The 26,353-nt window shown below is 38.2% G+C and overlaps 1 protein-coding gene and 1 long non-coding RNA gene across 5 annotated transcripts in view; one reads left to right on the forward strand and one right to left on the reverse strand.

Moving 5' to 3' along the window:
- The first annotated feature begins 3,523 nt into the window (after positions 1-3,523).
- LOC118521762 (uncharacterized) overlaps positions 3,524-26,353 on the forward strand; it is a 36,222-nt gene continuing 13,392 nt past the window's right edge. For 2 of the 4 annotated variants that reach the window (XR_013447034.1, XR_013447032.1), the window contains exon 1: positions 23,267-23,600. This is a non-coding gene — a long non-coding RNA (uncharacterized LOC118521762). Of the gene's footprint in view, positions 3,710-23,266; positions 23,601-24,031; positions 24,113-26,353 lie in introns of those variants that run through there. The other 2 variants (XR_013447033.1, XR_013447035.1) reach the window with 2 other exon arrangements.
- B3GLCT (beta 3-glucosyltransferase) overlaps positions 7,880-26,353 on the reverse strand; it is a 118,935-nt gene continuing 100,461 nt past the window's right edge. The window contains exons 14-15 of the mRNA XM_036070514.2: positions 21,610-21,754; positions 7,880-9,989 (exon numbers count right to left, since the gene is read on the reverse strand). Coding sequence (XP_035926407.2) covers positions 9,822-9,989; positions 21,610-21,754 — 313 coding nt within the window. The 3' untranslated portion in view covers positions 7,880-9,821. The remainder of the gene's footprint in view (positions 9,990-21,609; positions 21,755-26,353) is intronic.

Raw genomic sequence — 26,353 nt, forward strand, 5'->3', positions numbered from 1 at the left:
AGAGAACTCTTAGACTCCCAAAACTGTGTCCAGGGATTCACCAGGAGGCTTCTTTGCCCCCTTCCACCTGGCTCTTGCTACAAGCAGCCTGCCTTGGTCTTCAGGGAGCCAAAAGTGTGTTTGAATTTGACAGTACAGGACTCAAGGCTCTCTTTGTCCCTGCTTTTGCGGAGCCAAAATGTGAAGTAAGAGCCCCAGAGATTCAGTCCCTCATTTTATACTCTCTTTAAATGTATTTACTGAGCCCAAATTGTGGGTCGGGCTGTGTTCTCTGAGCTGGACTATCACAACACACGGTAATAATGAAAGGCACAAATTTTATCGAATCCGAGGCAAATAATGCTGCCAGGAGATTAGAGGCAGAATTCCTTCTAGATTAAAACAGATACTCCACCCCCTGATAATCCAAGCATCCACAGTGGGTAAAGACTAAAGGGAACAGGCTGTATGTAAACTACCCGGCAACCCTGAAGAGTCACAAGAAGGGGGAGGACAGGGCCGACCGACAAAGGGAGACCAAAGCTGTCACAGCAGGCAGCAGCCTTGAAGGTGATCAGTGGACAGCAAGCCATCTCCTCTGCCCTATTTGCTTATCTCCCCACAGCACAGGTTATTAAAAACCTGAAAGGAGCCCAACAGTCGATGGAAGACAGGGAGCACCTGGCCTGCCTAGAGTAGGTAGTGACAGCAGAGATGAAGAAAACAGGATCCCCCCATGCCCACCTTCCTTCTGGGCCATGGCCAATGAGTCATGCCCACCATGTGCCAGGATAAGGTCTTTCTGAAGTTACAAAGGACAATAAAAAACAAAATTCTTTTCTAATTACTTTTAGAAAGTACTTTTATAAATTGCCTTTTTACATCCACTAGATTCATAATGCCTTTAGGATCTGGGAATCAGAAAGTCTTTAGATCATATATTGCAGAAATCTGTGGAGAAAAAAAAAACACCTTACATCAACTAAAAAGTTAAAGCACAGAGTGAGGAGAGCACCCTCTGAGCAGAAGAATCAAGACAGTCAATCCTGTGTTAACCAATCTTGACTTGACCACAGGTTAATGCTATTCAACAAATATTTGTTGAGCATGAGCTCTGTGCTGGGCTCTGTAAAGGACACAAGGTTGAGTAAGCTGGAGTCCGTTTACCGGGGAATCCTTCAGCGCAATAGACTAGTAAGTAGATTAGAATCAAAATGAAAAGGAGACATTCAGGAAAATACAAGGCTCCCATGAAAAATAAAATTATTATATGAAAAGTTCTGTGGGACTGGTGGAAGTATAAGGTGGTACATTGCTAAAGTGCTCTTTGATAATACATAGTAAACGCATTCAAACGTTTATCACATTGTATCAAATGTTTCACAAGTAGGAATTTAGCCTAAAGAAATAGTCTTGAACCCTTCAATGTGTACAAAGGTTTAGCTATTAGGTTGTGCACCACAGCGTTGTTTATAAGATGGGGGATACGGATGTATATATAACTAAAGAAACAGAAAGGAGAATGAAGGGGGAAAGAAGGGAAGGAAGGATGGAGAGGAAGAATTGGGAATTGCTTTAGAGATGGTTGTTATTATTTTTCTTTCGCTTTCCTCAAAATAACACTTTTCATTTAAAAAATTAAAGTCCCACAACATACCTACCCACTTTGACAAACATAAGTAATCTAATTCAGAGTCATCCTACTTCTCTTACTTCATTTAATCCCTTTAAAACTTAATTAAAGGTGTGAAAACAACAGGGGCGCCTGGGTGACTCAGTCATTTGAGCATCCACTGTTGGTTTCGGCTCAGGCCATGATCTCAGGGTCATGGGACAGAGGTCCACTTTGGGCTCTATGCTCAGCAGGAAGTCTGCTTGAGATTCTCTCTCACCCTCTACCCCTTCTCCCCCACCACTCATGCTCGCTCTCTCTCTCTCAAATAAATAAATCTTTAAAAAATTGTGAACACAGCAAATAACCAAAATAACCAGTAATAGAGAGTTTTTTAGATAAATTATAGTGTAAATATGCAGTGAAATACTATGTGGGGATTTTGTTACAGAATAGTTAACAGTAAGATGTCCATGATATATTATGTGAAGAAAGCAAGTTACAAAGGGTTATCCGTTGTGATCCTAGAGCATTCCAGCTTTTTCTAGTTTCTTAAAGAAGCCATAATTCTTCTACCATAGGACCTTGCATATGCAGTTTCTTCTTCCTAAAACGCTCTCCTTTTGACCCCTTCATAAGGTTAACTGCTCTTTTATTTCTGTATCTCAAATCAAAGACCAACTCCTTCTCAGCATTTATTAAAGCTTATGAATATTGCTTTAGTAGTAGTAGTAATCTGTGGCCTAGATTATAAAGTCTACAAGGACAGAGAGTTTTTCTGCTTTTGCTCACCATTACATGTCCAGTATCTGGAACATAATAGAAACATAATACATATTTTTTTGAATGAGCCAAAGTTAATTTTCACATTCAGGAAAAAAAAAATATTACTTTAAAACTGTCTTATTACAGTTTTCCTATGTTTCTGAATTCATGAATGAAAGCCAAGTATATTTCAAATTGATTAAATTCAATATGACACAATTTTCCAGATTGATAGAGCAGATAATTCATTTTAATTAGAAAACCTTGAAGTCTTAAAATTAAGTTCTTTTCATAATGGAGTATAAAAATGCGGAAATAGCACCCACTGGGAATATTTAGTAATGGCATATTTAGTAATACAGGCCCTATATTTAGACAGTAGAATCATAACACTTTCAAGTTCAAACCACTTCATTTTATTACAAAGCTAAAGCCCAGTGAATCACCCAAGATTGCATAGTGAAAGCAGAGCTAGGACCTTTTAATCCAGTGCTTATTCTACCTAAACATAAAGGAACAGAATAGCTCCCAGTTCCAGATGTGGAATCAGAAGAAACTCAGAGGAGGAATAAAACAGGAAGGTAAAAATAGTGAAAAGAAATTCTAGATATAGGAATGTCTGAAAAGGTCCAGCAAACTAGTATGCAGGTCTCTAGCTTAATTTCTTCTCCATATAAAGAATGCCTTTTTAAAAAAAGAAAGTGTGTGTGTGTGTGTGTGTGTGTGTGTGTGTGTGTGTGTGTGTGTTTCCTGATGTAGGATGATCTAAGTGGCACCATTGAGAGCCCAGTGCCTTCTGACGTCTAGCAACAATGCCTGGCACAATATAGTTGCTCAATATATTTGTGGAATGAGTGAATGAGTGAATGAGTGGGCATGTCATCCTTAGACTCCTCCAATTCACCCACTTGCTTGGTCATGTCTGAAAATAGCCTATCAATGAATGGTAGCACACTGCAGTACACTGACTAATGCTCTCCCTCAAAAAGATATCCATGTCCCGATTCCTAGAACCCATGAATGCGACCTGATAGGGCAAGAAAGGGATTTTGCAGGTCTCATTAGAGATGGGGAGATTATCCTGGATTATCTAGGTGGGCTGTAAATGCAATCACATGTATCCTTATATGAGGGAGGTAGAGACATGGATATTTGACATACAGAGAGAAGAGAAGTCAGTGTGACCACAGAGGCAGAAATTGGAGTGATGTGCCACAGACCAAGGAATGTAGCCGCCACCGAAAGCTGGAAGAGGCAAAGAATGGATTTCTCCCCTCTGGAGGGAAGGTTGCCCTGCCAGCACTCTGATTTTCACCCACTGATATTGATTTCAGCTTTCTGGTCTCCAGAACTGTAAGTGTATAAATTTCAGTTGTTTTAAGCCTCCAGGTCCGTAGCAATTTATTATAGCAGCCGCAAGTACAAATTTTGGTCCTGGGAAGTGAGATGCTGCTCTAATACATAGCTATAAAATGTGGACATGGCTTTGGAATGGGTAATGGGTAGAAGCTGGAGGAATTTTGACATGCATAATGAGAAAGCCTACATTGCTTGAAACAAACTGTTGGTAGAAATGGATGTTAAAGATGCTGCCAGTGAATACTGAGGAGGAAGTAAGGAGCACGGGGAAGAAAACCTATGTCGTGTTAGAGAATACATAAACATTATTATAAATAGAATGTTGGTAGAAATTTGAGCTTTAGAGGCCCTGCTGGTGAGGACTCAGAAGGAAATGAGGAAAATATTTTTGGAAACTGGAAGAAAGAGGATCTTTGGTCTGTAATAGCAGAAAGTCTAGCTGAATTTTGTCCTATAGTTAGTTACATGGAAAGTAGAACTTGTAAGCAATGAGCCTGGATATTTTGCTGAGATTTCCAAGCAAAGTATTGAATGTGCACTGGTCTCTGCTAGTAACCTGTAGTAACATTTGAGAGGAAAGAGAGAGAGAGAGAAAAACTGCTAAGCAAAAAGGAAACTGAACTTGATGGTTTGGGAGATTTTTAGCCAGTCCAGACTGTAAAGGATACCCAAATTAGGAGACTGACGCTGAGGAAAGAATGCCATGAAGACAAAGCCAAAGGCAGAGCCAGAACAGTCTTTTGCTAGTGCCGTGGGAGGATGGAAAGATCAGAGTATTCCCTCGCACAAAGTGTCCTTTGAAGATATTAAGTGTATGACTCATGGATCCCCTCAACCATCGGAGCAGAAGCCAGGGGTAGAGATGAGATCGTCAGGAAGGATCTGTGGAGCAGCACCTTGTCCAACAGCATGAGTCCCCTTGATATACGTAGGAGACCCACGGGGTTTTTGAGACTTGTTACACAAGCAAAAATGATACCTGTTTGAACAAAAGGGACAGAAATAGGACAAAATGAAAGAAGGCTGCTAGACTCCCAAAATTCCACAGGCAGGACAGAAGATAATCATTTTTGCTTTTGTTAAGCCACCCACTTTGTGATAAATTGTTGCACCCACCACCAGAAATTAATACTCACATGTTAAGTGGTCAACTTGGAGTTTTTAATTAAATCAAGTTTAACATTAATTACATCAAAATTAAATGTTGAACAGGGAGCATTTATAACATATGTATCAGGCATAAAAACTATGAAATAAACACCCATGTACCCACTGACCTGTTTAAGAAATAGAAATTAACGTTACCTCTGAGTCCCCCGTATGTCTGAAAGCATAGCCTCCTTGCTTTCCCCCAGAGGTAATTACTATCTTGAATTCTGTATTTACCATTCTCTTATTCTTCTTTATTTATCTTGAATTCTGTGTTTATCATTCTCTTATTCTTCTTTATTTTTTTAGGTATGCGTGTATCTCTGTGTTTACTTTTTCATTTTGCATGGTTTTAAATTATTCACAAGAAATCCTACTAAAGGTTTTGTTCTGTGACTTTTTTTATTTGCTTAACATGGAAATGTCTCATGTAGCGGTAGTCCATTCATACTAATTGCTGCATAACGTGATATTATAAAGACATACTACAACTTACTAATTCTTCAAGCAATGGACATGTAGATTGGTTCCAGCTTTTGGTTCTCCCAAACCGTATATGCTGCTATGAATATGACTATACATGCTTCTTGGGGCATTTGTGTAGGCGTTTAACTAGGGTCTATGCCTCAGAGTAGAACTGCTGAGTCACAGTGCCTGAGTACCTTCACCCTCACTCCATGTGTTGTCCAAAGTGTGGTACAGAAATTTAAAATTCAATCTCAAGTAGCCAGTTTCTTCATTTTTTAACCTCCCAACACATCTCGCTTCTATAATTTATCTGATATTTAATCATATTTGCCCTTAATCTCTCTGATATAGGGTTACTTATGATTAACTCCTGGATTCTTGGTCATCTTTATCTGTGCTGGTGTTACATGCTCTTCTTGGGAGAGGCGAAAGAGCACAGGTATTCAATGAATAGATTCTGGAGCCAAAATGTCTAGGCTGGAAACCCACTGTGCCACTTACCAGCTGTGTGACTTCTGAGCTGGTTACTTAATCTCTCTGTGCCTCAGTTGCCTCTAGTGTAAGTTGGGGAAAACATAGTACTTACTTTAGTACTTATAGTACTTAAAGAGTTATTGTGAAGATGAAATAAACTGATATATGAAACCCTTAGAATAGTGCTGAGCAGAGTAAGCTCTATGTACGTGGTTGGCATTGTTATTATTCACGCCGCAGCTCTTCATGAGAACAAACATATGGGGGCACCTGGGTGGCTCAGTCGGTTAAGCGTCTGCCTTCAGCTAAGGTCATGATACCGAGGTCCTGGGATCGAGCCCCTCATCGAGCTCCCTGCTCAGCGGGGAGTCTGCTTCTTCCTCTCCCTTGCCCCCCATGGCTCACACTCTCTCTCTTGCTCTCTAATAAATAAAATCATTTAAAAAAAAAAGGAACAAACATATGTAAAAAGTCAAATATTCTCAGCAGGTCACTATCTCACAGTAGAAGTGATCGGGTTCAAACAGTCACATTTTCATGTCAGTAAACCTAAAACCCTTTCTCTGTGCCTACACTTTGCCCCCATTTGACAGTAGGGCCTCCTATCAAGGTGCATCCCTCCAATGAGCTCTGGATTCCATTCTGTGTCACCAGGACTGCCCATGGAGTCATTGTACCAACCTTGCTTTCTATGTGATCGTTCTCATCACGTGTGTACATTCCCTAGAATCTTACATCTTAAAATTTATGATAACATTTATCATTATTAGAAATCATCTCGTTCCTTCATTTGTTTACTGCTTTACATTCCTTCTCCTTGCACCTACCCCTATTCCCACAAGGAACGTAAGTGCCTCTTAAGGGAAAACATGTGCTAAAAGACAACATGAGATACAAAAGCTTCACTTTCTACAGATAGGAGGAAAACACATTTTACAGGTGACATGTTTATAGAATTCTTGGGAACATAAAACAGTAGCACCTACTATGTGCCAGGCATTCAAAGATGCCAGGGGTAGAGTGATGAAGAGGACGGATAAGGGGCATCCTGGAATGTCTGGTACATAGTAGGTGTTTAATAAAGAGCTGCTGAATGAATCTATTGATAAATTCATTTTAGTCCACAGAAATTACATCTCTGATGTTTTTTAAAGATTTATTTATTTGAGAGAGACAGAAAGAAAGAGAGAGCATGAGTGGGAGGGGTGGGGGGAGAGACAGAGGGAGAAGCACACTCCCCGCTGAGCAGGGAGCCTGACATGGGGCTTGATTCCAGAACCCTGGGATCATGATTTGAGCTGAAGGCAGATGCTTAACTGACTGAGCAACCCAGGTGTCCTGAAATTACATCTCTGATTATGAACGAAAAACAATAGAAACATTCTTAAAATTCTTCTAGCATTCTTCTATTATCAATTTTTGAGGAAAAACACATAAACTATTTTAATGGATATGGATGTGGAAACACTAAAGGTATTCAATAATCAGGAAATTCAGAGAACACTGACACTTACATACCTGTGCATATCATCACTTTGTGCTATTGTTTTATGTTCCCGAACATTCCATAAAGGCTGTGTTTGTGTCTGAATTTCTGATTTAGCTGTAAGGTGTAAAAATCCTACATAGACAACTTGGCTTTAGTTATATCAGAAGTGACTTAAAAGCAAAACATAGCATTCCAGTTATTCCTTGATGTTGATATCCCTAGGATAAAAAAAAAAAAAAAAAAAAGCATTTGGAAGTAAATTCCTATTAAAAAGGCAAAAGAAATATGAATAGGACACTACCTGTCCTGGGAAGTTCAGATTCAAAATGTAGGTAGGAACTGTATGGGAATACATTCCAAAATAACATCTCCACTTGTTATATAATAAGCTAGATAATGGTTTCACAGACTTTGTATAAATACATCTTCAATGTCTGATAGTTTTCTCTTAAAAGGATAGCTTATTAATTTTTCTGAGAACTGTGTTCACTGAGCCACCAACTTTTCCCCCTGACTTTAGTCATTCTTTTTCCCGTTGCCCTTCCCACTCTAGGTTGGACTAATGAATACATAGGAGAAATGAGTAACGTAGGCAAAGACCTTTTATTTGTGGTTAGGCTTACATAGTTGCAAAAAGTAAACATACTTAACAAAACAGCTACAGGTACCAGAGGAGGTGCTCCAGTATCGGTAGAAGGCACTGATCATAAGAAAGCTTGATGTGGATCGTCACGTACAGAGGCCGGTTCACTGCTGTCCAATGAATATGCTATATTCTGAGTGTGACAGTTGGGAGGCAGGGGCAGGAAGAACCAAAGCCTCTTCTCCACTGGATTAGGCACCCAGGTCCTCCAGGGGTATTATCACAGATGACATGAAGGTGTCGGCAGTGATAGCTACGACAACGGTCCCAGCTATGGAAATGATGCTGATGTCATCACCAACAGTTTGACAGGATCTAGAAATCCTTGGGGTGCTTCTCATCTAGTTGATCATCTCTGATCCATTCCTTGGACAGGCCACAAAATCCACTTTTACAAAAATGAATCCAATGCATTTGGTGACCACTGAAAACACACCAGTCCTGGTATTTGCTAATTTGGAACCACGGTCAAAATACTATTGCATCATTTTGGAAATGAGTCCAATCTAAGCTACAAGAAAATGTACTGTTAAAAAACACACATGGGTACTTTTGGTGGTATGGCTTTAAAACCCTGTGCTTGGCTATAAAAGCCTTACAAGCGAAGTTAATGAATAGCAATTTTTATTTTTAAAAAAGAGGAAAGTATTTTACTAGACCAAAATTAGTTTAAGACATACTAAAATCAAATTTTATATAAACACCCTTAGAAAAACTGAATTATATAATTAAAACGTTAAAACAGTGTCCTTTTTACAAATTAATAACGAATGTGTTAAATTACTATATATTAAAGATATGATTTGAAAATTAGAGCTGTTTCAAAATACTATGTTCAAATCTCATTCTGTATGAACCCAGGGAAGTTGCCAAATCACCACGCTGTCCTTCCACTAGGGTTTAATGGGTACACCGGGGGGTTTATTATGAGCCAGGAGAGAGTCATTAAGTAACATTCAAAGAAAAATAAGAGTAAAACATCAGGTACAAACTAATTTAATTCACTTCCTGAGACTTACACAGAGCTCACTGACTTGAATACAGCACGACAACATTGTTTTTAAATATTGAGAACACCTAGTTTCTGGCAGCATCCAGTATACTTTTGTGTTACAAGTAAGTCATAAAGATAGGGCTTCAGAGAGAAATAGAACACAGATGAACCTCTAAAGAAGTAGAAAGCTGTAGCAGAAGACTTCTTATTCTTTCTCTTTTTATGAGGCGCAAAGAGAAAAATAGATAAAACATAACAACCCTGATTATAGACTACAGGGGACTTCATATCTCGACTTTTATGATGTTTTATGAATGATATTTAATACAGCATTATTCCTACTGAATAACCAGAAAATAATTTTCATCATCAATAATATGGTTAAAAAGTTCACACCGTGGTAATATCCATGTCAACAGATGTTGCCTGTTCTATATGAAGTGTGTGTGTGTATATATATAGTATATGGAGAATATATATATATATATATATATGTCTAGAGCATATATATAAACACAGTCATGTCTTCTCAGTCTCAAGCCCATCTGACACTTTATAATGAAGAGAGAAAACAGGAAGGAGACTTCTGGTACCATTTATTAATAAAGCTGCTGTATCACAGCTTGTAAAAAACACAGTAATCGTGGTATATTACAGTAACTGCATAATGCAAAAGCAAATGATTTTTTTCCCAGAAAAAAAAATCTCTTTTCCCTATGACTCTGCTTCCTCCCCCCTCAAAAAATACCATATACATAATTTCCACCTAAAGTCAGAAGGCTTCCAATGCCGGGTGGCACGCGGAAGCAGTAATGATCACAGGTCAGCAGGACTAGGCCAGTCTCCACTTCTGTCTCTGACCCAAACTGTGCTCACAGGCCGGCACGTTTCATAACTCTTCCTTAAGGCCTTTCTTTGTCTCCTGCCTGGCTTTGTCTTCCTCCCTGGGTGCCAACCACGTGAAATACACTTTTACTGGATCGATGTTCCAGTGTTTGTGAAAGGATACGGGAACTTGGTGAGAAAGGTAGTCCCTGGGATAATCCACGGGCCGAGCCTGTGGGAAGAAGAACAGAGAATTACATTCCTTTATTCACTGAAAACAATTTTGCTTCAGAATAGCATTTGAGGGCACCTGGGTGGCTTAGTCGTTAAGTGTCTGCCTTCGGCTCAGGTCATGATCTCAGGGTCCTGGGATCGAGCCCCACATTGGGCTCCCTGCTCAGCGGGAGGCCTGCTTCTCCCTCTCCCACTCCCCCTGCTTGTGTTCCCTCTCTCGCAGTCTCTCTCTCTGTCAAATAATAAATAAATAAAATCTTAAAAAAAAAAAAAAAAAGAATAGCATTTGAATTTATGAAGTGACTGCTTTTCTTCAATATTTGATATTGCTTAAGAGAATCTAAAAGCAAAAAGGAAAATCTTTTCCACTACCCTCCCTCTGATGGAGGCTCTTTGCTTTTGTATGTCCAATTACTTTAATATCCCAAATGTACCACTTTTTGCTTCTATGTTCCGTAGTCATGCCTCTGGGAGATTCCTCAACCATGGTAATAGATATAAAAAGCCTTCCTTGGTAAGTCATTTAAGTGACTATTATAACTTCTGCAAAAGGCAGAAAGATTGCTATTTCCCAGGCCTCTCTAAAGAAACTCTAGCCATACATGGTGTGTGTGTGTGTGTGTGTGTGTGTGTGTGTGTGTGTGTGTGTGTGTGGTGGGGGTGTGTGTGAAGTGTTCTCGGGGCTCCCCTTGCCTGTCCACTGCCCTGATGTCAGTGTAGGGAAATGCAGGGCTCATCAGGAATCAGGGAGAAGGGTGAAGTAACTCAACACTTTCTTCCTATCCAGATACCGAGTCTGACCAGAAATGGCAAGGGAAACATTGAGTAACCAGAAGCACTTTGCAAGAGGGCCTAAAAAGTCTTTGCATCGTCATCATTTCAGGATTCTCTAGAACTTACAAAATGAAGTTTAAGCAGAATCAGACGTAGTCTAGGATGGCTGAGATTAAAGTAACCTTCAGGGTATGGAAGGAAACAGAAACCAGATACTATTTTTTTTTTTTTTTTACTCTAAACAAAGCATCCACCTTTGTCTCAATGCTTATCTTGTTTACAGATTTATATAGCCCATCTGTGTTATATAGTAACTCAATGGGTTATCAATACTAAAACGGTCTTGGCTTTATTAAAGCTAGATAGGAAACATTTTGAAAACTAGTCTTCTCTACGCTAGTTTTTTTATTACATTCTGCTTAAATGTTTGCAATGAATACTTACATAAACCCTCTTAAATGGTTTATAAAATACCTTCATTAAATTTTATCTCATTCAACCCTTGAAACAACCTTTCAAGATGATCAGAGTATCTTGATTCATCCTCAACTTATAGAGGAGGAAACAGGAGCTCACAGAATTTATAAGTTTCTTAGGTCAACAGGACTAGCACCTATTGGAATGGGGACAAGAGCAGGTGCCCAGCCCAGCTCCTAGTCCAGTGTTCTGGCAGGACATCTGCAGCTGGTCCTCACTCCGTGTGCCACAAGCCTGGCACATCAACAGTGCCTCAGCTGCCCTGGCCTCCCTGGGGGACGTTATCCTGGGATGGCACAAATATCCTGCTCCGATGAGTAGTCAAACAATAACAACTGCACGGAAGACTTCAAAATGATGAGGGGGAGGAGAAGTTCCATACCAAACATGCATTGTCCTTTAAAAATTCTAAATGCTCATGGAGTTAAAAATCTAAGAAGGCAATTTTAAAGGAAGAGAGAGAAACAAAGACCAAAAATACACACTAGAATAATGTCTAACAGAGTTGAGCAAGTTCTGCGTATTAGCTGAGGGGATTCATATCTCATGTCTACTTGCATGGCCTCTGGGAATTTACTGGCTTGGAAGAAACCCCAGGAAAAACATACTCTCAATTCAGTTCTCAGATAATTCCACAATGCTCCCAGAAGAAAGAAAGAAAAACAGTGGAAACAAATCTTGGGTTGTTTTTCACATTTAAAAATGAACTCTCAGAGACACAAACGCATCTCACAGGAAAAAAAGAAATCCATAATATCTTTCCCTCTATTAATGTGGATTCCAGAAGTGATTGCAGTTGCATGTTAGGACACGAGTGAAGAGCTGGTTTACTAAGTATTAGAATGTGCTAATCATTTCTGGCAAATGCAGTTTTGGAAAAAAACAAGATTAGAGAAGTAAAAGGCATCCACAGAGGCATGTGTAACACCAAGAAGTCTAGATGGACTCTGATAATCACATCTCTATGCCCAAAATGCCAAAAGGAAGTACCAAACAGGCAGGGTTGGGGCAAAGGAGGAGGCCTTAGGAACAGACATGGAGCACGATGGGAAGCTGTGCGCGGAAAGAGAGAGATGGTGTAAACTGCACGGAAGGACATACATTGGGTGAAATTAAAACTTAATCTGTAAATGTTAGAGCACACTGAACAGTGCAAGAGAGATCAAATTTGTATTTCCTTAGACAAACACATTTTTTATAGCTGTATTGACATATGATTTACATACCATACAATTCACACACAGTCATGGTAGTTTGAAAAGTTATAGTAGATTTCCGTATTTAAGCAACCACAAATCCAGTTTTAGAAGACTATGGTCATTCCCCCCAAATTCCCTGCCATGTATTTTCAGTCAATCCCCACCCTCGCTGGCAGCCCCAGGAGACCACTGATTTGCTTTTTCTCTATAGTATTGCCTTTTTCTAGAAATTTCTTATCAGTGGAACCATACACTATGAATGTTTTGAGCCCGGCTTCCTTCACTTAGCATTGCTGCATGCATCAGTAGTTCATTACTTTTATTGCAGAGCAATATATCACATTGAGTGGATACACCATACAAACAACACATAGTTATCACACAGCTTCCATGGGTCAGGAGTCTTGGCAACACATAGCTGGGACCTCTGCTTCATGGTCTCTCACAAGATCGTAATCAGGACGTCAGCCCAGGCTCTATGATCTCATCTGAAGCCTCAACTAGGAAAAGATCCACTTCCATGCTCACTCAGTGGTTACTAGTAACATTCAGTTCCTTGGGGGCTACTGAGCTGAGGGCTTCACTTTCATACCCTTCCCCCTTGCAGCTTGCTTCAGCAAAACCTACAAGCCAGGAAGGAAGTAGGGAGAGTCTACAAGGAAGATGGGAGTCACAATCCCTTGTAACCTAATGATAGAAGAGACATCCCATCACCTTTGCCATATGCTATTGGCTCATACTCAGGAGAGGGGAAAACGCAGGGTATGAATACCAGCAGGAGGGGACTAATGAGATCTATGTCATAAATTGCCTGCCACATATATGCTTAATTTTTTAAAAACTGCCAAAACATTTCCAAAGTGACTGTATTTTATATCCCCACTAGAGGTCCAGGTTTCTACATCCTCAGCAGCCCTGGGAATGAGCTGTTTGCTTATAGGCATTCTATACATGTGAATTTAGTTTGCATTTCCCTAATGACTAATAATGTTGAGCATCTTTCCATGTGCTTAGTAGCTGTTTATGCATCTTCTTCAGAGAAATAACTGTTCAATCTTTTACCCAGCTTAAACTCAGCAGTTGATTTTCTTATTGAGTTGTAAAAGATTTGCTATGTATTCTGGATTCAAGTCCTTTATCAGATACATGATTTACAAATATTTCTCCCAGTTTATGAATTTTTTTTTATTCTCTTAAGGATATCTTTTGAAGAGCAAAGTTTTTTTTAAGTTTTATGAGTTCAATTTATGAATTTTTCCTTCTATGGATCATGCTTTTGATGCCCCAAATCTTTGCCTAAACTAAGGTCACAAAGAATTATCCCTGTTTTTTCCAGCAATTTATAATTTTAGCTCCTATATTTTTGTACTATGATCCATTTTGAGTTAATTTTGTGTGTGGTATGAAGCAAAGTTCCAAGTTCATTTTTTTGTGTGTGGAAATACATAATTGCTCTAGCACCGACTGGCCATCTGTGCCACTTGTCCCCTGGATTGCCTTGGCATCTTTGTCAAAAACAAGTTTACCACAAATGAGAGGGTTTATTTCTAGAATCTCTATCCTGTTCCACTGATATGTATGTGTGTGTATGTGTGTGTGTTTATCCTTATACTAATCGCAGCTTGTCTTGATTATCATAGCTTTATAGTAAGTTTTGAAATCATAGAAAGGTAAATCCTCCAATTTTGATCTCCTTTTTAAGAATTATTTTGTATTTCCATGTAAATTTTAGGATCAGCTTGTCAATTTTTACAAAGAAGCCTGCTATGACTTTGATATGGATTGCACTGAATCTATAGATGAATTTGGGGAATGTGGGGAAATAAAATTTCCTGTAAAAAAGCCCTATAGCCCACAAGAAACAGTTCACATTCCATTTATCTAGTTAACTGCTCAGATCCTAAAGGAGAGTAAAACTCCCCTTATCTCTTGGAGAGGCCAACGGTTATATCCCTGAACTAGGTCCTGAGGGTAAGCCCCAAGGTGCCAGGAAGACCTGAACACTTTCCGCCCTGGGATATATTTACATTTCAAGGAAGAATGGGGTATTTATTTGCATACCAAAATGCTGAAGTAAGGAAGTTCACCTTTAGAAGCAAACAATTTTTCTTTGTCCCTTGCCTATGGAGTATCTCACCACTTACGTAGGACAATTGAATTGGCCCTCATCACACTGCACTGGAGGTAAAAACTAGGTCAGAGGAGCAGTGGGAGTGGAGATGGGGGCAAGATGTGCTTATTATTTACTGTAAGGGACTTAATGTAAAAATTCATCTCTGATCCAGAACACTTCATTTAGACATTCAAAATAAGTTAATTTTAAGTGAAATAATATGAATAGATGAAATAATAAAATTCATTTTAAGTGAATATTTAAAAATCAATGGAGAAAATTGCCATCATAGCAATATTGAGTCTTCCAAACCATAAATATGGTATATATCTCTTCATTTAATTAGATCTTAATTTCAGCAGAATTTTATTGTAGAGTGTAACTTCCTTTTTAGATTTATTCCTGAGTATTTTATTCATTTGGATGCTATTTTGAATGACATTGTTTTCTTCATTTTCAGATTTTTTTGTTGCAAAAAAAAAAAACATTGCTTTTGTATGTTGACCTTGTAGCCTATAACCTTGCTAAACTCATTTATTAGTTCTGGTAGTTTCTTTTTCCTTTGGTAGATCCGTAGGATTTTCTACATACAAGATGTGGTCTGTGGATAAAGACAGTTTTACTTCCTCTCTTCCAACTTGTATCCTTACTATATATCTGTATACATATATGTAATGTATGTATGTATATATGTAGTTATGTATATATATATGTGTGTGTGTGTGTGTGTGTGTGTGTATGTAAATATATATATATATTTTTCAGCTTATTGTACTGGTTAGAAACACTGAATATACTGCTGAATAAAAGTGGTGAGAACAGACATTCCTACCTTGTTCCCAATTTTGTTATTTTGTAGATTCACTTTATCAGATTGAGGAACTTCTATTTTGTTGAGAGTTGTTTTTTGTTTTTCTATTTGTTTTTTTTTAATCATGTAGTGGTGTTAGATTTTGTCAAATATTTTTTCTGCATTTATTGAGAGGATCATGTGGTTTTTATTCATTATTCTACTCATATGGTATATAACAATAATTGATTTTGGATATTAAACCAAGTTTGCATTCCTGTGATAAATCCCAGCTGGTCATGGCATATAACCCCTTTTATATATTGCTGGATTCAGTTTGCTAATATTTTGTTAAGGATTTTTCCATCTATGTTCAAGAGTAATATTGGCTTGTAGTTTACTTTTTTCATATATCATTTTAATCCCTTCTGTTATTTTTTTAGCAATATTTTTGGAGTGATTTCCTAAATTCTTGCTCTAGGGATAACAATATGCATCTTTTTTTTTTTTAAGATTTATTTATTTGAGAGAGAGAGGGAGAGCATGTGTGGGGGGTGGGGGAGTAGGGGGAGAGAGAGAGAGAGAATCCAAGCAGACTCCCACTGAGTGTGGAGCCTGATGCAGGATTCAATCTTAGGAGTCTGAGATCACGAATTGAGCTGAAACTAAGAGTCAGAAGCTTAACCGACTGCTCTGCCCAACAATATGTGTCTTTGACATATTAGGCTAATATTGGCCTCATAAAATGAATTGGAAAGCATTCTCACTCCTTTAATTCCATTCCATCAATGTATGTAGGTTCAGATAATTTTTCTAATTCTTTTTAAGACAGTTTTGCTAATGAGTGTGATGCAAGAAATTTCTCGCATTTCATTTAAATTGTCTAACTGTAGGCACAATTTTGGTAGGATTTGCAATAATGTCCGCTCTTTCATTCCTAACTTCAGTAATCTGTGTCTTCTTTCTTTTTCTCTTGGACAGTCTAGCTAAAGGTTTACCAAATTAGCTGATCTTTCCAAAATAACTCATTTTTGGCTTAACTAATTTTCTCTGCTGCTTTTCTGTTTTCTACATTGACCTGTGCTTTAACCTTTAATATTTCTTTTATTCCACTTAATTCAGATTTGAATGATACCATTCTTTTGCTTTCAATGCAGATGTTTAGATTAATGATTTTTTAAAATTTAATTTTATTTTATTATGTTATGTTAGTCACCATACATCATTAGTTTTTGATGTAGTGATCCATGATTCATTGTTTTCATATCATACCCAGTGCTCTATGTAGTACGTGCCCTCCTTAATACCCATCACCAGGCTAACCCCATCCCCTCTAAAACCCTCAGTTTGTTTCTCGGAGTCCATAGTCTCTCATGGTTTGTCTCCCCCTCCAATTCCCCCTCCTTCATTTTTCCCACCCCTATCCATTTCTAGTATGTTTAAAACTATAAATTTCCCTCTAATCCCTATACAGCTATGCTAAAAACTTTTGTTATGTTTTGTTTTCATTTTTATTCAAGTTATTTTCTAATCTTCCTTATTTCTTCTTTGACCCAAGTTATTTTAAAATGTGTTGTATAATTTTCAAATATCTGGAAATTCTCCCATTTTTTTCTGTTGATTTCTAATTTCATTCCATTGCTGGGAGGATATATTTTGTATGTTTTCAATCCTTTAAAATTTGCTTAGACATGTTTTATGACCTAGTGCGTGATCTATCCTTTAGAACATTCCATGCACACTTGAACATGCATTTTGCTGTTGTCAGATGAAACATTCTATGTCAGTTAAGTCAAGTAGTTTGTATTTGTCCATTTCTCATTTCAATTCTGTCCATTTATGTTCCATGTATTTTGAAGATCTGTTAGGTGTACATATACATTTATAATTATTATATATTTTGAAGATCTGTTAGGTATACATATACATTTATAATTATTGTATCTTCTTAATGTATTGACTTTTGGTTATGAAATATCCCTCCTTCTCTCTAGTAATATTCCTCTTCTTAAAGTGTATTGTGTTTAACACAGACACTCAAACTCTCTATGATTAACTGTTTGCAGGGTTCATCTTTTCCCATCCTTCTACATTCAACCTATTTGTGTCTATGAATCTAAAGTGTACTTGACTGTTATAGACAACATATAGTCAAATCTTGCTTTTTATGAGATTTGACAGTATCTGCCTTTTGACTAAAGAGTTTAGTCAATTCATATTTAATGCAATAATTGATACACCTGAATTTTTATCACTCATTTTGCCATTTATTTTCTATATGTCTCATGTTTTATGTCCCTCTGTTTCTCCTTTATTCTTTGGTTAAACAAAATCTTTTAGTGTATAATTAAATCCCTCTATTGATATTTTAAGCTATATATTTAAAATCATTTTCTCAGAGATTGCTCCAAGGATAGCAATATGCATCTTTAACTTAGGTTAATACTGACTTAATTCCAATAAACTCAATTGCTACAATATAGCTTCATTTCCTCCCCCTTGCCTTTGCACTATTATCATCATATATATTGCATTTACTATGTTATAAACCCAACAATAGGGTCATAATTATTGCTTTAAACAATCTTATATTTGTTAAAGAAATTAAGAGAGACAATATATATGTTTATGTGTGTTTATACACACTTTTATTCTTTTAATTATATATATGCACATATATACATATATGAATACACACACAGTCTTATATTTTCCTCCATATTAACCCTATCCAGTATTCTTCCATTCCTTCCTATATATTCTAATTACCATGTACCATTTTCACTCAGCCCAAAGGATTTCCTTTAGTTTTCTTGTAGGGAAGTCTACTAGTAAAGATTTCTCTCACTTTTTGTTTACCTATAGATATCTTTATTCCACTTTTGTTTGGGAAGGATTGTTTTATTGGATATAGAATCATTAGTTGATTGGTTTCTTTTTTGACTTCTGCCTTTGGGTTTCTATTATTTTTAACGAGAAATCAGCCAGTAACTATATTTTTTGTTTCCCTTTTCATTAGGTTGCTTTTAAGACTTTTACTTTTTCACTGTCTTTCAACAGTTTGACTGTAACACATCTGTGTGTGATTCTTTTCATGATTATACTACTTGAGCTTTGTTGAAACTTTTAGAGCTATGCATTAATGTTTTTCATCACATTTGGGTAGTTTCAACCCTATTTCTTTCAAAAAAAATTTCTATCCAATCCTCTCTCCACTCACTTTTTAGGAATCCCATGAAATGTATGTTGTTACACTTTATGGTTTAAAGTATTTTAAAGCTTTGTTCACTTTTCTTTAGTCATTTTTCTCTCTCTTCTTTGGACTGGGTAATTCTATTGATCTGCCTTCAAATTCACTGTTTCTTCTGCCATCTCAAATCTACTGTTAAGTCCACCCAGATAATTTCTCATTTCTTTTACAACTATAGAATTTTCATTTGTTTTTTATCGTAGTTTCTATTTTTTATTAAGATTTGCTATTTGTTGAGTCATTGTCATCATATTGTCCTTTGATTCTATGAACATGGTTTCCTTTAATTCTGTGACTGTAATTTTATTAGCTTCTTGAAGGCTTTATCTATCAACTCCAATATCTGGTCCCACTCAGTCAGTTTCTATTCCTACACTTTTCCCTCAGTATATCTCTTTGCTTTGTATCATGATAATTTGTTGGAAGTTGATTATTTTGAAAATTTATGTAACAACAAATCTGTTTATTTTTACTACTTTTTAAAAAGTGATTTGCCTGGATTTACACTGTGGAATCTTTCTCACTGCGGTGTGTGGTTACTAATACCTCCACTCATCTTTTAGTTCTAACTTTTATCTTGTAGCTTGGCTTGCTAGAGGTTACCCCTGTGCTTGAATAGCTTAGTAGTTAACTTATGATATAGGCAGAAGTTATGCTCAAATACCACAAGCCCATAAGGCTTCTACCTATGTATAGGTTGGAAAGTGCATTCAAAGCTTCAGTGGGTTCTCAAATATGCCTTGTATTTTACTTTCTGCTAGGCTCATCCAGTGTCCCATGTGCATGCACACGGTTTCCCAGTAGGCTAGAGAATTACGGAGAGCTTTCCTAGCCCTGTTATTTCTCTCTTATTTCCAGGGTACTAAGTATTAAATTTCTGGCTAAGACATCCTTTACCATATCTGAGACTGCAACCTCAGGCCCATAAAGGTGCAGGTTTTTCTTATTTCTTTCCTACCAAGTTTAACTATTTTAGGTGACCTATCTATGGGTTTTTCTCTCTCCCTACCCAAACCAAGTCCACCCCCTCTGACAGCAAAGCTGCCATTTTCCCCAGCAAGGCCCATACTGGTCAAACTGCTGTTGCTCTTTCCAACCAAGCTGGGGTGGATGGAGAGGTGGAGGCTGGGGGAGGGGAGGGAGAGGAGGTTTCAGGGAGAAAGGCCTCAGAAGACCTCATACTCTGTTGGTCTTACTGAAACTATAGCAGTTTTTCAGGAATAAATGCTTCTCAATGCTTTTGGTTGATTTCCAGAGTCCTGAAATGAGTATTTTGACAATTTTATGCAGAGGATTCACTGGCCATTGCATGCTGCCATACCCACTGGTAGCATATAATTTTGAAAGAACAGAAAACCATATGCTCCAGATCCTTTGTTTTTAATAAAAGGATACACTAGACATTCCTTGAAGCCCCCTTCTAAGCCTATGATTTCACAATAACCTCCCCTGACTAAAAAGAGAAGGAAAGTGGCCCAGGCAATTTTGTATCTGAGACTGTTTCCAAAAGCCCACTCTATCTCTAACTCTTCAGGAATCTTGGTTTTGTATCTCTTTGCCTCATATGTGTTTTTCAGTATGAAAAAATACACTATTTGGATCACTGTTCAAGCATTATAAATGGGAAATAATTTCTAAATTATAGCAAACTCTCTAAAAGAGGCTTAAGAATTAGAAGATATCGTGGTATCTGTTGGGGAGGATACAGTTTTGCATATTTTACAATTTTGGAAAGATTTAAAATTTATTATGTGAATTAGATAAATCAAGGGTTTTAAAGTCTGGAAAATGACAATTTTTTTCATTTTTAAATTATCTTCAAAGGATATTTGCTTAAAGAGTATTTTCCTTCTTTCTTTTCTCTTTATCATTTTCTTTACTAGCATATTCTTCCCTTAGTGAAGGCTGCTATAAAAATCTAACACTGCATTATTAACAGTAATAAGTCATTCCCCTTATACACCAACAGTTTTAATTACCTTTCCTCTTCTAGAAGTGAAACACTATGAGAGAGAGCAAGAGAAAATAACTTGCTTCTCTGTCATCCCATAACACAACACATAGGCTTAAGATGGGTAAGACCTCTCAAGGTTTTAAAAGATGGATAAGTACTCTTAACTCGTACGAAGAAAGGTTTCTCATATATTTCTTATTATGAAAAGTCTCTTTTTATTCTCCCTTATGGTTCTCAAGAGGCAGAAATGGATTCTGCCTTTCTTGATAATGCAAACACTTTCTTTGCCTTGTTCAACTTATTTCCTACAGTGCTATTTCTGTCATGTTCAATTTTCTATATTGCTATGATAGCATTTGCTACTGGTTACTAAATATGACAACATATTTATTCTTACAACATCAGAACATTCACTGACCTGATTCTTAAAAACTACCAAAAATAGTGTGGAGGATTCCCTTCTCCAAACCACGGTATAGTGGTTTGGAGCACCAACCATCCCTGGTAAACATTATCTCAGACAACAACAACCCCGAGATTATATGCTTATTGAGATACTAAATTGAAGCTTAATAGTGTCTAGTCACTCATCTTAATAGTAACCAAAGAGGAGTAAGCCCAATAAAAAGGTAACCAGTGGACAGTGTAAAAACCTAGGACAGTATAGAATTACATACACTTGGCATATATACAGCAGGAAATATTAGATTATTCCTGTATATTTCTAGATAGCATTTAATAGTTTTTAAATGCCATCAATTTTTTAACTCAAAAATAGAGGGGAAAAAAAGAGCAGCTTTTCCCTGGTACTATATTCAAGGACAATGGTCAAACACCATTTCGTTTTCTAGAGGTTTCTGCCTTCCATCTTCCTGCTGTACATGGTATAGGATCAACCCTCCAGACAAAAAGATCTGTTAAGGATGCCCCCCTGGGGCCTGTCCACATAGTTCTTAAGATTGTTTCCAGAAGAATATGTGAAGGGAATGAAGTAGGATCTTTAAGTGAGAAGAAAATCCCCCTCTCTCCCTCTAAGGTAGGTATAAAAACATTGTTCTCACCTGATGGAAGAGAGGGCTGTGTGTCACAGGGATTCCCAACCCACTAAAGCACATTCCTAGGACCATATCGTCAGGGGCATCATTGCTGTAGCAGCGACATTTACTGGCGAGAAGTCTCCTGATTGCTTCTCTGCTGAAGACCATTCTAGTGGGAAGCCAGAGCAGACAGAGAAAGGGGTTAGGGCAGCAGCTCCTCGAGACCTTTAATCTAAATAAAGAAATATAATTCAGAGGCCACATTCTTGATAAAGATGTTGACATCAGCAGTGTTTCATATTTCATAGTTATTCTGGGGGAAATGTTTTGTGCTTTCTATGAAAGGAAAATTTACTTTGAAGAAGTGTTTACCTATCTAATAGGCAATTTTATTTCTTTATATCATTCTTGCAAATGAATACTATACAATGTTCTTTTCCTAATATGCCAATGGAAAATTAGAATAGTTCTTTACTTTTAACATGCTCAATGAGATCATAACAAAACCCACCAACATTCCCAGCAAGTAGATGGGCCCAGGTACCTCCCTCATACAGGTGATGACCGACAGTGAGAGCAGGTCTAACTGAAACAACCTTGCATTCACTGTCCAAGTGATTCCAGTCTGTGGACGCTTCTTTAAGGTGATTTTGAGAAAGAGGAGAGACAGAGAGGGAAGTTGACTTTCCTCAAACAGTGCTATGATGCTACTTGACCTGGTATGTTGGGTACTTTCTGGTGGAACTCATGCCCAGTCCTGCCGTTCTGTGCCCTCAGATTTGCAGGAGGCTGGAAACTGTGAAACAATATTTTCCAGACTCCCTTGCCAGCAAAGACCTGGCTTCAATCTGTCCATGAGGGGCACAATACTGGGGGAGGCCATCGGCTTTTGGCGCCGGCAGTCTCTGTGGCAGAGGCAGGCGATGCTGGGCAGCCCCAGGCTCCAGGGCCAGAACCACAGCAGCAATGGGGAGCCAGCGCTGGGACTGGCTCAGATGTGGTGCTGAGACCCAACCACAAGAGCATCCACAGCAACTCACAAGGACGGGCTCCAGAACACAGCCTTTGCCTTGCTCTTCCAGCCTTTGGGGCAGTACCAGCTCTCTACAGCTACTGAGCTCTCAGGAGAGCCACCTGCCCCCTTTTATCCCTCTGGCCCTTTCCAACCCTTTCACACCAAGTTCCTGCAATACATCCTCCTCTTTTTGAAATACAGATTGGTCCTAAAATATAGGGCCAGTCTGGCCCTACGGTAGTAATGGATCTTCTCGTAGTATGAATAATCTAATAGCTGATAGGGCTGAAGGGACTAATATGGTTCACAAATTCATTCCCAATAAGCAACAACTTCCTTGAAGGCAAAACTGTCTATCCCTTATCCACATATTCCCAGAGCCAAATGCAGGGCCTTGCACACAGTAAGCACTCAAGAATTTGATGGATCAAACAAGTGAGAATAAAGCTGCCTTTACAAAGATCTTCCTCCTGGGGGAGGGGAAGGAGTTCTATGAATCAGTCTAGTGGGAAGGAAAAAAGGACAAAGACCTTGAATACAATCCCTGATGTGAAATGTTGATTCCATACTCAGCTGGGGGCTCAGTTCAGTGTAGTTTAATACTAGTGACCAAGCCCTGGTGATGCAACATACACACAGGGCACTCTCCCTGTCCCCACCAAGATGCCAGAGGACACGGTGAAATAAGACCAGACAAGAGGAAAAAGCAGCTCTTTATTTAAGCTGATACAAGAAAATAGGACTGTACCAGAGGAAGAAACATGGTTCTCGTGAACTCTACCAAAAGGAAAACTGCACATTTTAAAACTCACCAGAAATCCTCTTTCTCTCAGAGTCCAGGGCCCACCAGGGGCTGGGATAGCACCTTCGTCCTGAGTCAAACCCCCGCTCATCTACCCGACCCCAGGAAAAGGGCCTATGTAAGGGGACATGCACCTGCTGGAGACAGACACTTTCCTTAAAACATCTATCCGAAGCCACGTCAAGGGGAATTTCCTAAGTAAGTATACTGCAGTTGACCTTGAACAATGCATTGGTGAGGGGCCAGCCCCATGTGCAGTTTAAAATCTGATCCTACTTTCGACTCCCCTAAAAGTTACCTACTGATAGCCTACTATTGGCCTTACTGATAACATAAATAGTCGATTAATACATTGTGTGTTATATGTCTTATAAACTGTATTCTTACAATAAAGTAAGCTATGGAAAAGAAAATGTTATTAAGAAAATCATAAGGAAGAGAAAATACATTTACAGTATTTTACTGTATTTATGAAAAAAAAATCCGCATATAAGTGAAACTGCCCAATTCAAACCCATGTTGTTCAAGATCCAACTGTACTTGTATTCCAATCAGAACTGTAATCTTCTTTATCTTAAGCCCAATTTAATTATATCAAACACTTTATTTTTTTCTTTTGTCAGCATCTAATAGAATGAAAAAGAAAAGGAAGGCCCACTCTTTTATCCTGGCCCACTCTCTGAAAAGTTAACTTTACAGGAAGATAAAATGTAAGCATAAAATCTTTATTAGTAATTTTTTTCTATTTTTCCCTACTCACACAGAACAGTCTTACATTAATTATTCACACAAACTAAGTACACACGAGCCTTTAATAACACTTGCTTATTAGTATGCTGATGGGTTGTTTCAAAATGAAGAGTTCCCCCAAAATGGAAAAGTACTGGATATATCATGGTATGTCTGCTCTGCCTGCCAACTTTTAAATATGAAAAAGATGTTGAGAGGCTGTAAGACTAATAATGTGATTTCTTTTAATATACAATATACTAATTTTAAGCAGAAGAAAAACTGAAACAGGGGGCAGGGGCCTGCCCAAGGCCGTGCACGTGCAGATCAAGAGCACATACAGAAGGTGAAGGGCATCAGAAATGCGCCCGCCTCTCCCGGTCTTCCAGCAGATGAACTGGTCAGGGCTGTCTCCGGGTAACATTGTCCTCAGCCCCTTCAAGGAGGCTGCCAAAGAGAATGAGGACATCCTGATCATAGCTTCCTACGCAGACATAGGAGTAAGCAACGAAGTGAACACCAGATATTTGCATTCAAAAAAATGCAAAAGTCTCATTTTCCAAACAATACAGAATATCTACATATAAATCACTGTGGAGTCTAAACTCCTGATTCAGCTCTGCTTCATGGGGCTGAGGGGAGATGGTTGAAGGCAAGGCTTTACAAAAACTTAACTTGACTGTAAACCACAGTGAGAACACAAGAAACACATTTCATACTACAACCATTTATATGTATTGTGTGTGTGTATAAAACTGAAACAAAATTTCACAAAACAACACACACCCTTACTACATGTGATACACTATGATATTTCTATTTTATTCTATTCCATTTTATATTTCATTATTTTTAAATGATGGTTATGATCCATTCATTGGTTTTATAAGCCATTAATTGATCCTGACTTGCTGTTTACAAAAAAATCATGTTGGTTCTTAAGCTGGATCATCAGAAAAGTCTACCGAGAAATCATTTAACATGATGTCTGCAGCTTTCTTCAAAGGTTGATATGAGACAATCTCATGATGAATGTTTCTGCATCTTTGTAAAAGTGCTATGAAAAACAGAATATTACAATAGCCGTTAGCCATACAAAGACCAAGGCTCAGTGTTCATGCATTGTTTATTCATTTATTCATTGTACCTTGTAAAAAATGAGTCCCTATGCTAGGAACTGAGGATATAATGAGAAATGAGATACAGGTGCTGCTTTCAAAGATTTCATAATTTAGGTGGAAAACAGAACGGTAAATAGGCAATTAAATGATAATGGTTTGCATAATATGCTATGAAAGTATATTTGAAAGGCATCAAACCCAGATTTGAGAGGCCAGACTAGGCCAAAGGCTTCCAGGAATAAATAATAGCTATATTGTGTCCAAAAAAAAAAAAAAAAATGAGAAGGATGAGCCCAGTGACAAAGACAGAAAGTTGGGGAGGGGACACAGTGCTATGTAGAGACCAGCAGATGCCAATCTTGGGGAAGAGGAAAGAAGAAATGCCTCTGAGGAACTGAAATAAGATGAGGGTGCAGATGAATGAGGCTATAAAAGTAAAACAGCATCTGCCAAGGTCATGAGAGGCCTGGTAAGTCTTGATGAGTAATTTGGACTTTATTCTAAAGGTAACAGGAGGTTATAAAAGAATGCAAAGACTTTCACTTCCCATGGTAATAAAAAAAATCCAAATAAAATTAAAATCACATTAACCTATGGAATTGTTGAAGACATGGATGATATGAAACCCAGAAGAACTAATTTCTAGAGAGAGGAATCCTTCCCATGTGGGTAGCAAGATGTGGCAGCTTTCAGGGACAAGTTGGGTCAGAGAGCAGGAGGAAGGAGACAAGACCCACTAGAGAAATCAGCAGCACCCAGAGAGGCTGTGGATCCGGCATACCAGCGGTGATTAAAATGAGGCCTAATCCCAGACCAGCATGACTCCTGTAGGAATGCGAAAGACTATCTGAGATGCCAAAGGTAGGAAAGAGTTCATGCTCTTGTGGAAGAATAAAAGCAATGGAGGCGAGTGAAAGCCTCTGAGCAGGAGGGCCACAGGATCAGACGTGGTTGTAGAAAGGTCTCTGTGGCTACAGTGTGGTCGACAGCAAGGAGCGGAGGAGACGAGCTGTGGCAGGAGTGCACATGTAAGAGGTGGGGTGACCTCGACTAACCCTGGGGAGGTGGAGACAGAGGTAGTATTTATGAGACAGAACTGAC

Source organism: Halichoerus grypus, chromosome 4 (assembly GCF_964656455.1).
Source record: "Halichoerus grypus chromosome 4, mHalGry1.hap1.1, whole genome shotgun sequence".
NCBI classification, from domain to species: Eukaryota; Metazoa; Chordata; class Mammalia; order Carnivora; family Phocidae; genus Halichoerus; species Halichoerus grypus.